Source organism: Bidens hawaiensis, unplaced genomic scaffold, assembly GCF_021521415.1.
Source record: "Bidens hawaiensis isolate Kalapana, Puna unplaced genomic scaffold, B.hawaiensis_p1.1 tig00000935_1, whole genome shotgun sequence".
NCBI lineage: Eukaryota > Viridiplantae > Streptophyta > Magnoliopsida > Asterales > Asteraceae > Bidens > Bidens hawaiensis.
The window spans coordinates 2,065,778-2,080,346 of NW_027491054.1; the positions used below are offsets into that span (position 1 = coordinate 2,065,778).

General features: G+C 35.4%; 1 protein-coding gene and 1 pseudogene across 2 annotated transcripts; both read right to left on the reverse strand.

The window, feature by feature from the left end:
• Positions 1-3,878: 3,878 nt before the first annotated feature.
• On the reverse strand, positions 3,879-5,540 carry LOC143548432 (N-alpha-acetyltransferase MAK3-like; annotated as a pseudogene). The gene is made up of 4 exons (XR_013137950.1): positions 5,487-5,540; positions 5,305-5,418; positions 5,169-5,216; positions 3,879-4,305 (listed from the first exon to the last, which is right to left on the reverse strand). The product of XR_013137950.1 is annotated as an N-alpha-acetyltransferase MAK3-like (transcript).
• Positions 5,541-6,728: 1,188 nt separating this feature from the next.
• Positions 6,729-10,396, reverse strand: LOC143548704 (uncharacterized). The gene is made up of 8 exons (XM_077039798.1): positions 10,348-10,396; positions 8,101-9,216; positions 7,929-8,017; positions 7,741-7,843; positions 7,557-7,661; positions 7,341-7,455; positions 7,107-7,259; positions 6,729-6,888 (listed from the first exon to the last, which is right to left on the reverse strand). Exons 1-8 carry the CDS (start codon positions 10,390-10,392, stop codon positions 6,743-6,745), a joined length of 1,872 nt encoding a protein of 623 aa, XP_076895913.1. The 5' UTR covers positions 10,393-10,396; the 3' UTR covers positions 6,729-6,742.
• Between the last annotated feature and the right edge of the window lie 4,173 nt (positions 10,397-14,569).

The window sequence follows — 14,569 nt, forward strand, 5'->3', positions numbered from 1 at the left end:
TGTGGAATTGGAGAAGGCGTCCTAGGGTGGGGTGGAGTACACTAAGCTCAAGGAGTTGATATCTCTTCTAGATTTAGTTTCTTTGAGTGATTCGGATGATAAATGAATTTGGGACTTGGATTCCGATGACACGTTCTCGGTTAAAGGAGTCAGATGCTACTTGGATCGTCAGGAGCTACAAGAGGGTACCATCCCTACGAGATGGAATAAATTTGTGCCAAGGAAGGTTAATATCATGATTTGGTGACTGCTTCTAGATCGTCTCTCGAATAGATTTAATTTATGTCAAAGGTTTTGATATTCCTTCAATATTATGCCCAATTTGTTTGAATTCAGTAGAAGTTTTGGATCACATTTTTGGAGGGTGTCACCTTGCTTCAAAGAATTGGAATGCTATCGCTCGTTGGTTGGAGGTGTCTCTTCCGGGTGAAAGGGCCTAAAAGAATTTTAGAACGGTTGGATTCTTCAGGATGGGTGAAAAAGAAAAAAGATGTTATTGAGGTGATTATCTATACGGCATGATGGACTATTTGGAGAGCTTGGAATGAGATTATTTTTTGTCAACCTAATGATAACAAAGACACTCTATTTGATTCGATTGTTTCAGTTTCGTATTTGTGGTTATCATCTCGTAATTGTAAGTTTTATTTGAACTGGGTGGCGTGGCTCAAAAACTCGTTACTTAGCATGTAAGTTTTGTCTTGTCCCGGTTAGGTTTTCTTTCCGGGTGTGGTTTTTCTTTCAAGTTCTCCTTTTTAAAAAAAAACTTCTTTGGCAGTTATCATGTATTTGAAATTCAAGTACATAAAATGCGTTCATTTTTTAATACTAAAAAATACGTGTTAAATTTCACTATTAATTTTTAATATGTTTTAATAAATCAATATATGTCAAAATAAAAAATTTCCAAGCTCAACCCTAGTCAAGGGATCTGCCCCAAGGGCCTGCCAGAGGCTACTGTCCCTTGGATCCCGCTTCCAGCTGCACTGCCTCCGAACCCCCGCCAAGGGGCGTTGCCCCTTAGAACCCCTATTACTTAGGGGACTCGCTCATAAGTACCAATATGGTTAATAAGTTACAATACCATCCAATGTTATAAAAGTAGGTCTCCAAGGTCGAGTACTCCCCGAGTACTCGCTACAAGGTATGGCGCTGAGGAGAGTTTCTTCAACTCCGCCTAATTACTGAGAATCGATCAAATGTGGTCAACCCCAGCCAAAATCAGATCTAGTCGGTTAACTTGGGTCTGACTTAAAAAAAAAAAAAGAAAACATAATTCATAGTTCTATAATATTATATCACATTATTTAGGTAAGATTAGAAAATTTTAGAATAATTTAGTATATAAAAATATATATTCTCTCATTTATATCGATATTCATTTATTTTGTTATAAAAATTAGCATACTTATGATATTTGACATATATTTAATATCCAAAAATTAATTTTCTTTATATTCATCATTTTTGAGTACTCCCCGAGTACTACGAGTACACCTAACTCCCCAGTTAACCGCCTAGGATCCGTCTAGCAACATTTGTAACCTTGATACCAGCAAATAAATGTATATCCCACACCCCAACTTATTTTAATTTATATTACAGTTAACTTGATCAACAAGTTAATCTAATCACACTAAAATAGCTATGCTCCAGATATTTAGTCATTGAGTTGCGGGTACGCACATATAAAGATAAGAGTGTCATTCGGTGCAGCGGTCTGCCATTGGCACACAAGTAAAGATTAGGAACAGATAAAAGTAGTGTTTTTTGAGACAATCGGATATCATGGTGCCAATTAGCATTTATTTATTTTTTTCGTTTTTTTTTTTTTTTTTTTTTGTTGTGTGGGTGTGTGGGGTGTGAGATAATAGCTACTGTGTTTGAACTTGTTACATGAACCATCTACTAAAATCCACTTTTCAGACAAATAAATTTAATTGTGTTTTTCATTTTCCCTCTATTGGTTCATACGCATAGAAGCAGTATGTTTTATGTGTAACTTGAAACGGGCCGACCCGGTTGACATTTTTTGTATATTTATTTATAAATATATAAAATAGTTAATGAGTTTATATATTCACAAAGTTGATGGTCAATTACACTTGTAATCTAGTTCTTATAACGGTTAAAAGAGTACATTTTGAAGACTTAAATCCCTTTTGTTAATTTCTTTTTAGTTACAGCATTTGATGCTAAATTATCAATTAAAATTTCCTTCAGTAAATAGATCATTGATAAAATGATAGATAGACCCTTCGTTTCCTTAAAGCCCAGTCCTAAAACATTATGGGCTTTAAAGTAGGAATAAGATGGGCCTGACGACGTTCTTAACCGGTTCTTAATTATCCTAAGTCCTAAGAGAGCATGTCCTTTTTATTCTATAAAAATGCTAAAGTGAAAAGAATTAAATTATGATTTGATAGTGGTTCTTAACTTAATAAACAACCCGAATGAATATCTAAGATTGAGAAGAAAAACTGAACAATTTCAGTTTGACTCTTCTGTAAACATTTATGTACCATTTAATTATTTTTATCATAATTATGTATCAAGTAATAATTATTTAGTAATTATATAGTCATTATGTTCATATAAAGATTTTTATATACTAATATAAACAATAGGCTCGATTAAGCCCATAGCCTGGTCAATCTTGATATATGAACTCGAATTCAAGCCCTTTTATTAAATGACCTTTAATTTAAGCTCGAACTTGTTTAAGTTCAACTTCATTCGAGTTTTTATCAAGCAAATATCGCATAGCTCACCACAACTTTTTACACCCCCAGTGCAAACAATTATTCAAGTCATGTGATCAACTGTAGGGTTAGACAAGCATTCGTCACCATTTCACGCTACATAATAATAAGAAGAAGAATAATAATAATAATAATGTGAACCCTTTTCAAGAAAAACTTTGAAGAAATACGGCATCCAAATATGTGAAGAAGCTTACACGAATACTTTATTAATAAAGTATTGTTAAAAAGTGTCATAGTAACAGACGTTTATCCTCGTATAGAATGTAACAAATGTCATACAAAATTTAACAAGTGTCATACCACAAATTTAACAAGTGTCATACAAAATGTAATAAGTGTCATGGTAACATACGTTTATCCTTACATGAATACTTTTATTAATAAACAAGCAATATTCAATTCAATTTATAGAATTATTTATCTTTCTTTTCTCAAATGTGTGCATACTACAGGAAGCCCCCATTGAAATCAATGGTGACTGTTTTCATGGCTCTCGATAATTAAGCATGAAATTAGTAGCATTAAAGCAACCTAGGTCTCAAAAGGAATACATTAGAGGTGGGCAAATAAGGTTAACCGAACCAACCCGAAAATCTAATCGAAACTGAACCGGTTTGAAATCGCTTATGTAGAAACCAGTTTGGAACCGATTGAAACCGTAGGTTTGGAGCCGGTTTGTAATTTTCTCCACCAAAACCGGTCAGCCGAACCGAAACTGGCAAAACCGGTCAGAACCCAAACCGAAGCCAATCAAAGTCCGAACCGAAGCCGATCAAAGCCCAAACCGAAACCGATTGTAACCTAGTCAAGAAACCGGTTTAAACATGCACCAAAACCGATGATAAAAACCGGTTTTGACTTATGTTATGTTGACCAAACTAAACCGGTTTCAACCCAAACCGGTTTTGAGTTTTAAACTGGTTTGTGCACCTTTAGGCTACATACATGATGCATTCGTATCTAATCATATTCCTTATTCCTGTACGTGTATAGCATTCCTTGAACTTGGTTAAAACCTGTTTTAGTTGGAACCGGCTTATTTTGTGTGCCTCTAGTCCTAAGATCAACTACAAAGGCTCATGTCCTCTCCCAACACTTTTGTCTTACAAATAGGCGGCGCCTTTAGTCTCTATATGCCACGATGTCTTCATATCAACATTCAGGAAGAAAGAAAAGAAACATCCAACACATATCATTATTGCCAAAATTAGTATCATCAAGTAACTGACAACTGTTATCGCGTGTTCAAGACTACAATTACACCAATTAAAGGTCCAACATATAATATATAAAAGTTCAATCAGAGACCAATCTTTCTTTCTTTCATCTGCCTCATATCTCTCAAAAGAACTCAAGAGATTACAGTAGAGTGCGCATGTGTATGAGAAGATTGTAATTCAGTTGGTGGAAATAGCAATTTCAATCTAAACGCATCAACACCGTTCAAATAATATCTAAACAGCCTTTTCGCTCTTATAAACCCTAATCGACCATATAACGCAAGAGCTCCCTTATTTGTAACTTCTGCTTCCAATGTAACCTAGAAAAAAATATATATACGTTCTTAGATAATAACAAGTTTAACTTCCAGCCTAGGTAATTAAAAGTGAAATGCTAAGTATTCATATAATAATATAATATTCAAAAACTAATTCAAGATACTAAATAGGGTAATTACACCAGAACAAAATAAAGTGGTATTATTATTATTACTTTACTTGAATTTTTTGTTGTAGAGTCATAACAATCACTATACAAAAAGTAGAACAAGACTAATAATAACTACGCTAGTTATAAACTGTGGCGTAATTATTATTACTCTACTTCAATTCTGTTGTAGCGTAATTACTATTACAAAAATGCCACCCCGTGTTTTGCTCATTCACTTCGTACGCTTTGCACAACAAAAAGCATATGTATTTGATCATTACACTAAATATATAAACCACCTCAAGAACATGATTATTTTCATGATTTTCTCAATAGTTGTTAATAGCGCTGATGGCGATTGCGAATAGCTGATGTTTAGCGCTCAATAGCATGAAATAAAGACAATTATGTTTTTTTTTTTATATTTAAAACCAAACTTTTGGGCATTTTAATCGACCAAACAGTCCAATCTTCACAAATTGCATCGTGCAAACTTAAATTCGTGAATAAAACCTTATTTTTTTATATTAAATATTACATTAAACAACAAATAGTGCTCGCTATTGCTATGTAGCGTATAGTAGCCTGTTGCTATCGACCGCTATTCGCTATTAACAAGTGTGATTTCCTCCATAAGAAGCTTGAAATTAGTAGAGTATTAAAGCAACCTAGGTCTCAAACAATTTGAGATCTAAATATCTAATCTGTGTATCAACAACAAAATAGAAAACGAAGATGATAATAAAATAATACCTCTTCACAGCCTGATCACTTTAATCGATCTGGTAACAAGTTGTGTAGCTGCAATAGAATTCTTGTATTGTAGGTGACGAATTCATACTCATAGTAGCAGAAAAAAGAGAAATTGAAGTGGATGATATTATAATACCAATGCCTTTGTGACTTTGAGAACAACGAGCATGGGAATGTATCCTCTGTAGGTGTTGCGGTGTTCCCCCATTTTGGAAACCACGGTTCCGATGCATTTGCCCTTGTGGAAAGCCTATTAACAATAACAGATGATGATTATTAAGAGATGATTGTTAATGAACAGAAGGAGAGGAGGTTTACTAGGAAGGAGAGATTGGGCCGGAGATAGACCAAGTAGCGGTAGGTGAAGATGGAATAGGGTTAATTACACTAAAAATCACTACATTCCTTTTTCTGCTCCAATTAAATAACTAGGATAGAACTCGTATAATACACGGGTGTTTAAAATATAAAACAAAAATAGAATGTTGTGAATCTATAACAATTAAGAAAAAAAATACTAACATCGATTCATCCTGATTGAGTTGGTAAGCCACAAACATTTCAAAAGTAGGATAGTGAGTTCGATTCCAACCAACAACATTTTCTTTTTTTTCATTTTATCATTTATGAAAGGAAAATTGTAAAAATAGAAACTTGTACACTTGGCAGCCTATGTGAAGAGTCTAATTGAATGACATGTTAAAAATTGTGTTGTTTTAATAATATAGGCAGATTTTTTATACCTTTATCATCACCGTTTTCTCTCTCCTTTACTCACAACCAATTCAATAAATATTAAAAAATAAATAATAACAAAGTCCTCAAATTTACAAAAATTCACTAGCTTTTCTCTCTACATCCTGTAACTTACACTCATAACCCACCCTAAAAATTGCAAACCTCCCTCACATAATTTTAAAGGATGGATAGAAAATGCTCTAATAAGGAACATTATCTGACATTGTAAAGACAGTCACTAGGCCTAGAAACGAGCTGAACAAACACAAACATGGACATTTTCATAGTCATTTATTTTAACTTTAATCAAACATTTTTTTTATGTTTGTGTTTGTTCATTTAAAAGGCGTGTTTGTTCATATTCATCGTTTAAAACCTAAACAGACAGTTCATGAACATATCCAAACAAAGCTATTACAACACAATTCATACAAAAGCACTTCTAAATTGGGGATTTAAATTTACATGATTCATTCAAAATCCCCATCGTAACTTTACGGAAAGAAAAATTAATAAAATTCATAATTCATCCAAATGAATCTAAATAAACAGATGTTCACAAACATAAATTAACAAACAAAGCTTTTTGTAATTTTTTTAAACAAAACACTAACTTGAAACATGAAACGTGTTGGAGGAGGATTCTTGTACCACCAAAGACAAAATGTTCACAACAATACAAATAACTTTGTTTTGAATGTTTTGGTACACAACAAACTGGATTTTGCAACACAACAGTGATCACATAACTCAGAATCTCAAATACCCAAAAACACACCAAACAAATATTAATCCGTAAACAATTCCTGCGTATCTATTTATATATACTATATGTATTAATAGCGACGACCACCAGAGGTAGACAACAGAACCCTACTACCCTTCTTTCCTTTCTTCCCCGTTTCACTTGCGTTATTACCTTCAACAGGTTTTGCTCGCCCTATGACATTTGCAAAAGACGTCGTGCCTCCCGTATGCAAGCCTATATAGATAAATAACATATTATTATTACAAAGCTATTTAAAAACTGTCTCACCAGAAGTACCCTATTTATCCCTTGGGCTAGAGGTATCATGTATGGTTTGCCTTACATCTCATCCTCCCCGGACCCTAACAATAGCTATGCCATTGGTGGGATTTTTACTGGTTATGGTGGTGGCTAAAGCTATACTTAAAAACTGTAAACAATATCATAATTACCGGTTGCAGAACCACTGGATACATCAGTTTCCTTTCTTCCTAAATTAGGAGAATCATGTGCAGCGGCAAAACCGAGCCTAGTAACATTTGAGAACAGAGGTCTATCCACAACTGTTGGAGGGCTTGAAGATGTTACAGATGAGCTTCCCAAAGCTTCAAAACAAAAAAAAGGATAAAAGGTGACGATGATATTAATAATTATACTAAAGTTATTCTGATTAACATTTGTATAACCTTCAAAGTCATCCAAGGAGAATTCAGGAGAATAATTGTACGAAGATTGTGTATCGTATACAACTGGCACATAATGTTTAGCAGCAGCTTCCGCCTTCTTTTTTTCCTCTTGCTCCTATAAGAGTATGACAAGTATCATCCAGATGCTCACGTATTAGAGAGAAAGAAAGAGACGGAGAGAGGAAAAAAAAGGGGAGGGGGGGGGAACAGTCTCACCTTTCTGGCAACGCGCTTCCTCTGTTTTTCTCTGTTTTTCAACTCATCTTCAAATGGAGAAAGCGAATTTGGAGGCAATATTCCCGAGAGATCAATTTCACAAAACTGAAATATAATAACACAGAATGACATTATATTCATAAAATCTAGATTTCTGATTAAAGTTTTGACGATATAATAATACCTGAAACGTTGTTGTTAAAGAAAAATGACTCAAGTAGCGGTAACGCCTCCTCATAGCTTCTGATTGTGTGATCGTCTCTAATTGCAAAGCTTTGCCACTAATCCTGTCATTTGTGAAATTATGTTTGAACAAAAAATGCAACAAAAAGTAGCAATTTTTGATTCTTCAACATTTGAAATGTTACAGACCTTTGAGGAAGCTTATCATAACTTCCAAAATGGTGCAAAAGACACTTCATGTTTAATGGATGGAGTATTAGATGTTGACCATCAACCGCCTGAAATAAGCAAATAAACAAATTAAGACATTATGTTAAAGATTTAAAATCACGTTAAAAAGGTATTATTTATACCAATTTACCTGATAGAACTCATATGATCCTTTGGCCTTTTTATCAGTAAAGCCATCATTCAATTCATCCACATCAGCAGTTTGATTAAACAAAGGGCCATTAACATTAACCGATTTGGAAAAAGATTCTTCAGACATAACCGAACCATTAAAATCAGTACCAAGATTCAAATTTGGCGGAGACCCCACATCAAAAGAGTCATTTTTCTGGTGGTTGACCAAGTCAACATTCCTATTTTCCTTCCAATACTTCAAATTCGGTGGAGACCCCACACGAAAAGAGTCATTTTTTCGGTGGTTGACCAAGTCAACACTCCTATTTTCCCCCCAAAACTTCTTCCTTTCTTCTAACTGTTCCATTGCAGCACATACATACGGAAGTCCTTCCATGTCATCAACAAGCCCGGACTCTGCTTTAGCAAGCCATCTATCCAAATCTGACATGGGTTCCCTAACCGCCAGCTCAGCATCAGCAGTAAAGGTAAACTTTGAAAACGAGTCAAAGTCAACCTTCTGCTTTGAGGTCAAAGTCAATGAATCTTTATCGCGCGTTAACAGCATAAACTCAACAACATCACCAACACGATGCTGCTTAACATTCTCAATGTAAATAGTATACAAATCCTTTGATGATATCATCATGAAACATAACGGGCATTTTTTCCAACACTCACGTTTATGATCATCTTCTCCGATTAAGAAGTACCTCAAAATACATGAAAAACAAAATATATGACCACATGATGTCATTTGTGGACACAAATACTCCTCCAAACATATGGGACATTTAGTTTCATGAGGCGTAAAATACTTCACACACACAATATCCTCCCACTGAAACATCTTATCTGGATCCATTGATTCAGGAGCACGGTTACCAGAATCTATAAGAACAAACTTGTAATTTGCTTGAAGAAATAAGTCCTTATTGTAAGGCTTTCGTTTTGGTAACTTTCTTGGAAGATTAGCTCGTTCTTTTGGGCGAGAAATTGGGTCATAGTGAAAATTTAGCAAGTAATTACCATTGACTCCTTGTGTTTTTCTTCCCGCTGATGTTGGCGGGCCGGCTTGATTAGAACGGGATCTGTTATGGCTGCCAGATGAGCCGTTATGGTCTTGTTTCACCTATAGTGATGCAAGAATAACTATTATAAGTTACTAATCGGTAATAAAAAAAATCTGTCTCTTATTGGTTTGGGTCAGTTTTATCATTTGGGCTTGAGATTTTTGGGACTATAAAAATAATGAACTTTTGGGGTCAAAGATTTTTCTGGTTGATGATTAATTGATTTTTACGTACTTGTGCCTAAATTTTTTAGGTTGCACAAGGTTTTAATTTCTTAGGACCAAATCCAATGCACCGCATTTAGCGGTGCACTTGGGTGACATGGCATAGGCAATAAAAAAATCAGCATTGGAGAAGTTCTGCATTTGGAGCAAAGCCCTTCCAGACGTGCGCTGCAATTGGGTGTACATGTGGGGCCATACGGTGATTTAATAGTTACTTTTAATCTTTGTATAATATCTTTATACAAATACTCTATATATTTATATCAACACTCCATATATATTCTCTATGTTTTTTACTACTGTCAGTAGCCCTTCAAAGTATCACCTCCATCCAATTACAAGATCAATAAGACACCTATTTTCATATTGACACTCTTTAATAGTTAATCATTTTATATCGAAAATTCAAAATCTATTTTTACAAAAAGAAAACACATATGCTGATAAATTATCCATCAAACATTTGATCATATAAAACATATTTTTATACATGCATTATCACCTATAGAGCACAAGAGGGATAGAGGCACACCCAAATTGACTTGGGATGAGACGATTAGCCATGATTTAATAGACCTGCATCTCTGAGGATATGGTTGATGATAGGACTTCTTGGGGATGTAGGATTAAGGACTTCTAGGGAGATGATATAGTTTTGGTTTAGAAATATGTCTTAGGGTCATTACCTTACCTACTTAGCATAATTTGTGTTATCATTATTATTGTCTATTGTTACTACCACTACTTCTATTTATTATAATTATTTTATCTACTTATCATCCTTCTTTTAAACTTTTTTTTCCGTTAGTATTAAATATTACACTTTTCTAATATTCTATTTTATACTTTAGATGATTTTCTACTATTATGCTGTTTGTTTTGGAGCCAGGGGTCCCTTGGAAGCAGCCTCTCTATTCCTACATACATCTCACCCTCCCCAGACCCTGCTAATAAAAGCTAGCTTACCTGTTTGGAAGATCCAGCAGAAGGTTCCAACGTTGTTGGAGGCATTGATTCTGCTAAAAATCAACAGCAGTAATTTAATAATTCATTCAAACAGACGATAAAATTGAACAAATTAACAGCACTAGAATCAGTGAACGGGTGAACTTTTCAGGTTTAGGGTTTCAAAATGAATAAATAATTACCTGCAGGTGAATGAAGGGGGTCGGAGCTATGGAAGTGGGTTCGAAGGTTGATTGGATCCATGATTGGAATTAGGGTTTTGAGATTGAAGATTTTGAGAGGGACATGAAATTTAGACGAGTCAGATTGTTAGGATTTGGATTTGAGTGATGGCCAATTTATGAGTTCTGTGGTTTCACTTTTTCCCCTTCTTCTTTCTTTCTTTCCCGCTTTTACCACCTCATCAATTTTACAAAGCTTTTACATTTTCAAAACAAAATATGTTGTCGCCTTTAACATCAATATATATTGAAGCAAGTTTTAGTTGTCATCATTTATCATTTAAGCTTTCTTAACACCTTCTTGCTGTTAAACAAACGGTACGATTTATAACATCTACATATTAGTTTAAAAAAAGCCCCTAACTAATTTTCGGGTCCTTCTCTTATGTAGCTCACACATTTTACTAATTTGCTTGAGATTTGGTCATGTGCATGTAGAGTCTCCTCTTCAAATGCAATCAACTGGCTTGAGATTTGGTCATGTACATGGACTCCGATGTTGACCAAACTCCGGCTTCAAATACTTTTTTCGATACCTAACGAGTAACGAAGAACTCGATCACCAAGGCTCAATATAATCGCACTATGAGCCTTCTTGAGTATGCCATTCTTCTCTTTATCGGTCATCCCCTTCAGCATGTTGGCTTAACCCAACAGAGCATCATAGATGCCCTACCTTGATGAACCAACAATGCTCACATATTTACCGTCTAGAGGCTAGAATCATTCCAGCCATCGAATTTCTCCAATTCAAACTCAGTTGAAGCCATCTTGATCTTCGATTGTAGAACTGACAATCGGATTCTTTGAAGCGAGCCACGCCTTGGATCTAATACCAATTGTTATGAAAAACACTATAGACGATCAAATAGACTGAAATCAAGAATGTATTATTATTGACAATTAAGAAACGAAAGTAATTACAAGAGAATTGAAACATAAACCAGCAATAGAATGATTGAATCTATATGCTTCTATAAACCATAAAGCCCCAAATTGACCATTAACTCGATGTTTGCAAACAATTTTTACAATGGCCATATATGGTCCCTCAATTTCAGCAGCTTCATAACTTGTCACCAAAACATATACTGGTTTTGACAACTTTGAAAATTGACAACTAACACCCTTAAAGTTGATTTGGCAACGTTAACTTTAACCGAATTTGACTTTACTTTAAAAACAAATGAGTTATAAAAGTATTTTTTGTTTAAATGGAATATTCTCCAACTTAAATACAACAGTTAGTTCAATACTAGTTCATCAGCATCCATAAGAAGAAAGTTCAAAGTTTCATCTCTTCACTGAAAATTTATCTTAACACATTAAAGTTCGACAATAATGATCTAAACCGGCTTCGGCTTGGTTAATAATTGTTAGACGTAATTTTCGTTGGGTCGACTCATCGAGCATATGATGGGTTCGTATCAGCATGTGACTTGGTTTACATGGAATAAATTACTTGGTGAACCGAGCCAATGACTTGAACAATAAGGAATTTATTTATTAATTATTATTTAGATTTGTTTTTACCGATTAGTATTTGAATATGATTATGGTATTTGTATTCTAGTCTAGTTGGGTTTTCAAATTTAAATTAGTATATATACCCGATCATTAAGAAGAAGAAGAAGAGTATTATAATTTTCGAACTAATGAGAATTATGAGATCGAGCTTGTGATCTAAATATCGTTTGTGTTTTCGGTTCTGGTTACCAAACTTCAATTGGTATCAGAGCTCGATTTAAAATAACACGGGTTCTTTAATTCGTCTCACTATCTTTGACGAGTTATTTTTCTAGTTTTGTTTGTATTGAACGGTGGCAAGTGGAGGCTTGAGGAGGAGCTATCAATCCACAGATATCAGAACCAAGTTGGGTTTCTGAATCGTTTCACAAACAGGTCAGTCGGAGTCGGACCTGTGTCGGCTGTTATTTGTTATCCGGTGGCAATCGTAAGAACCGACGTCAAGTTTACGAATCAGCAGTAGGTCAGTCGGACGAGCTACCGGCGGCGCTGACAAGTAACTTCGGAAGCGGCATAAGGGTTCTGTTCTACGTGTGTTTGGAAACCAAATCTCTGAAGGTTTTCTATAGTACGATCGGAACAAGAACAAAGTTGGTTAAGGTTTTGGCTTTTTGCGTCTGTTTATTTTGCTTGGAAGAAGAAGAAGACATGAGATTCTGGTTTGTCTTTTTGTTTTGCGAAAGTAATTTTTGCAAAAGGAAAAGAAGTTATTATATTGTTGGGTGGCCACAAAAGTCAAGAAAAACGGATTGTATATTATTTTGGTGTTTGAGGAATTCAAAGAAATATAGCAACAAGCTTGGTTGTTATTTTTGGTTGACTAGTTTGGTTTGACCACTGTTAAGTTTTTCTGGGTGATTTCATACAACCCGTGATTGGGTTGTGATCATCGGAAGTTCGTAAAGAAAGGGAGACGGGTTGTGATCGACCAGATTTCACAAGACGAGGTTCGGGTCACGTAGGTTTTCGCGACTAGGTTTTGGCGAAGTTTATTCGAGACTCGGTTTTGTGTTCGATCAAGTTGTGATTGGAAAATCGAGTTGGACAACTAAAGGTTTTTTTTACAGGTTAAACGAGTTATGTTTTGGCCAAAGTTTTTGATTTGAAGGATGTACTCGTGTTTTAATTCGGGAACAAAAGAAGATCAAGGAAGATTGTTGTTCGTTCGATTAGATGACCAGAATCGTAGCCAGAGGAGTGAATATGCGAGTCCATACGACCGAGTGAATGGTCGAGGACAGGGTCACAGAAGTAGTCGAGTTCGGGAGAGCCGAAAGAACACATCTATGGGTCAAGAGGAGTTCTTGAACGTCAAGACCGATATGATGAAGACCAAGCGGGTTGTGAAAGCCAAGATGGTCAAGATCGTGGGTCAAATCACAAAGGCCAAAGAAGACAAGTTTGGAAACAAAGATCCACCTATTTCGAGTCAGAAATTCGGGGGTGATTGTTTGACGTAATTTCCATTGGGTCGACTCATCGAGCATATGATGGGTTCGTATCTTGTTTATCAAATAGAGCACGTGACTTGGTTTACATGGAATAAATTACTTGGTGAACAAGTCGAGCCAATGACTTGGACAACAAGGAATTTATTTATTTATTTTTATTATTTAGATTTGTTTTTGCCAATTAGTATTTGAATATGATATGGTATTTGTATTCTAGTCTAGTTAGGTTTTCAAATTTAAGTTAGTATATATAGCCAAGCCTGTGGGTTATATCATTAAGAAGAAGAGTATTATAATTTTCAAGCTAATAAGAATTACGAGATCGAGCTTACGATCTAAATATCGTTTGTGTTTTCGGTTCTGATTACCAAACTTCAATAACACCGTACCATACCAGATAGACGTGCACAAAAAAAAACGGTTCCGGAACCTAACTGGTGGAACCGAACCGGAACCGGTTCCAGTTCCAACCCGGTTGGTACAATACCCGGTTTGGGTATTTTTGTACCCGAAAATCGTACCCGGTTCTCATATTTGTATGTTAGTATCAGTTCCAACCCGGTTCCTACCCGGTTCTTAATTGTAACCAGTTCGGTTCGTACCCGGAAAAACCGGTTCTGGCGGGTTTTTTTTGAAGAGTCAAACAAAAGTCAAAGTAGCCGTTGGAACCGGTTCCAACGGTAATATAGCCGTTGGAACCAGTTTTTTAGCCACCAATTAGCCGTTGGAACCGGTTCCAACGGTAATATAGCCGTTGGAACCGGTTTTCGAGAGACAATAGATCCGTTGGAACCGGTTCCAACGGTAATATAGCCGTTGGAACCGGTTTTTGATGCCCAAACCTATATATAACTTGTTTTCCAACACTAATTTCACCACCAAACTCAAAAACAAACTAAAATACTACTCCTTTAGCAAACCCGTTCCGTTACCCGACCATCCAACTAAATAATATTATGGCACCCATCAAAAAAACTAACAAGAAGGCTAAGAAGAGTGCTTTTGTTGCCCCCGTTCCTGTTA

What these genes read in the sequence shown, in the direction of transcription:
- LOC143548704 (XM_077039798.1), bottom strand. Translation starts at nt 10,392, where the DNA reads ATGCCTCCAACAACGTTGGAACCTTCTGCTGGATCTTCCAAACAG. An exon ending in GATCATATGAGTTCTATCAG is followed by an intron (nt 8,018 to 8,100) that starts GTAAATTGGTAT and finishes TGCTTATTTCAG; the next exon opens with GCGGTTGATGGTCAACATCT. An exon ending in CTTTAACAACAACGTTTCAG is followed by an intron (nt 7,662 to 7,740) that starts GTATTATTATAT and finishes ATTATATTTCAG; the next exon opens with TTTTGTGAAATTGATCTCTC.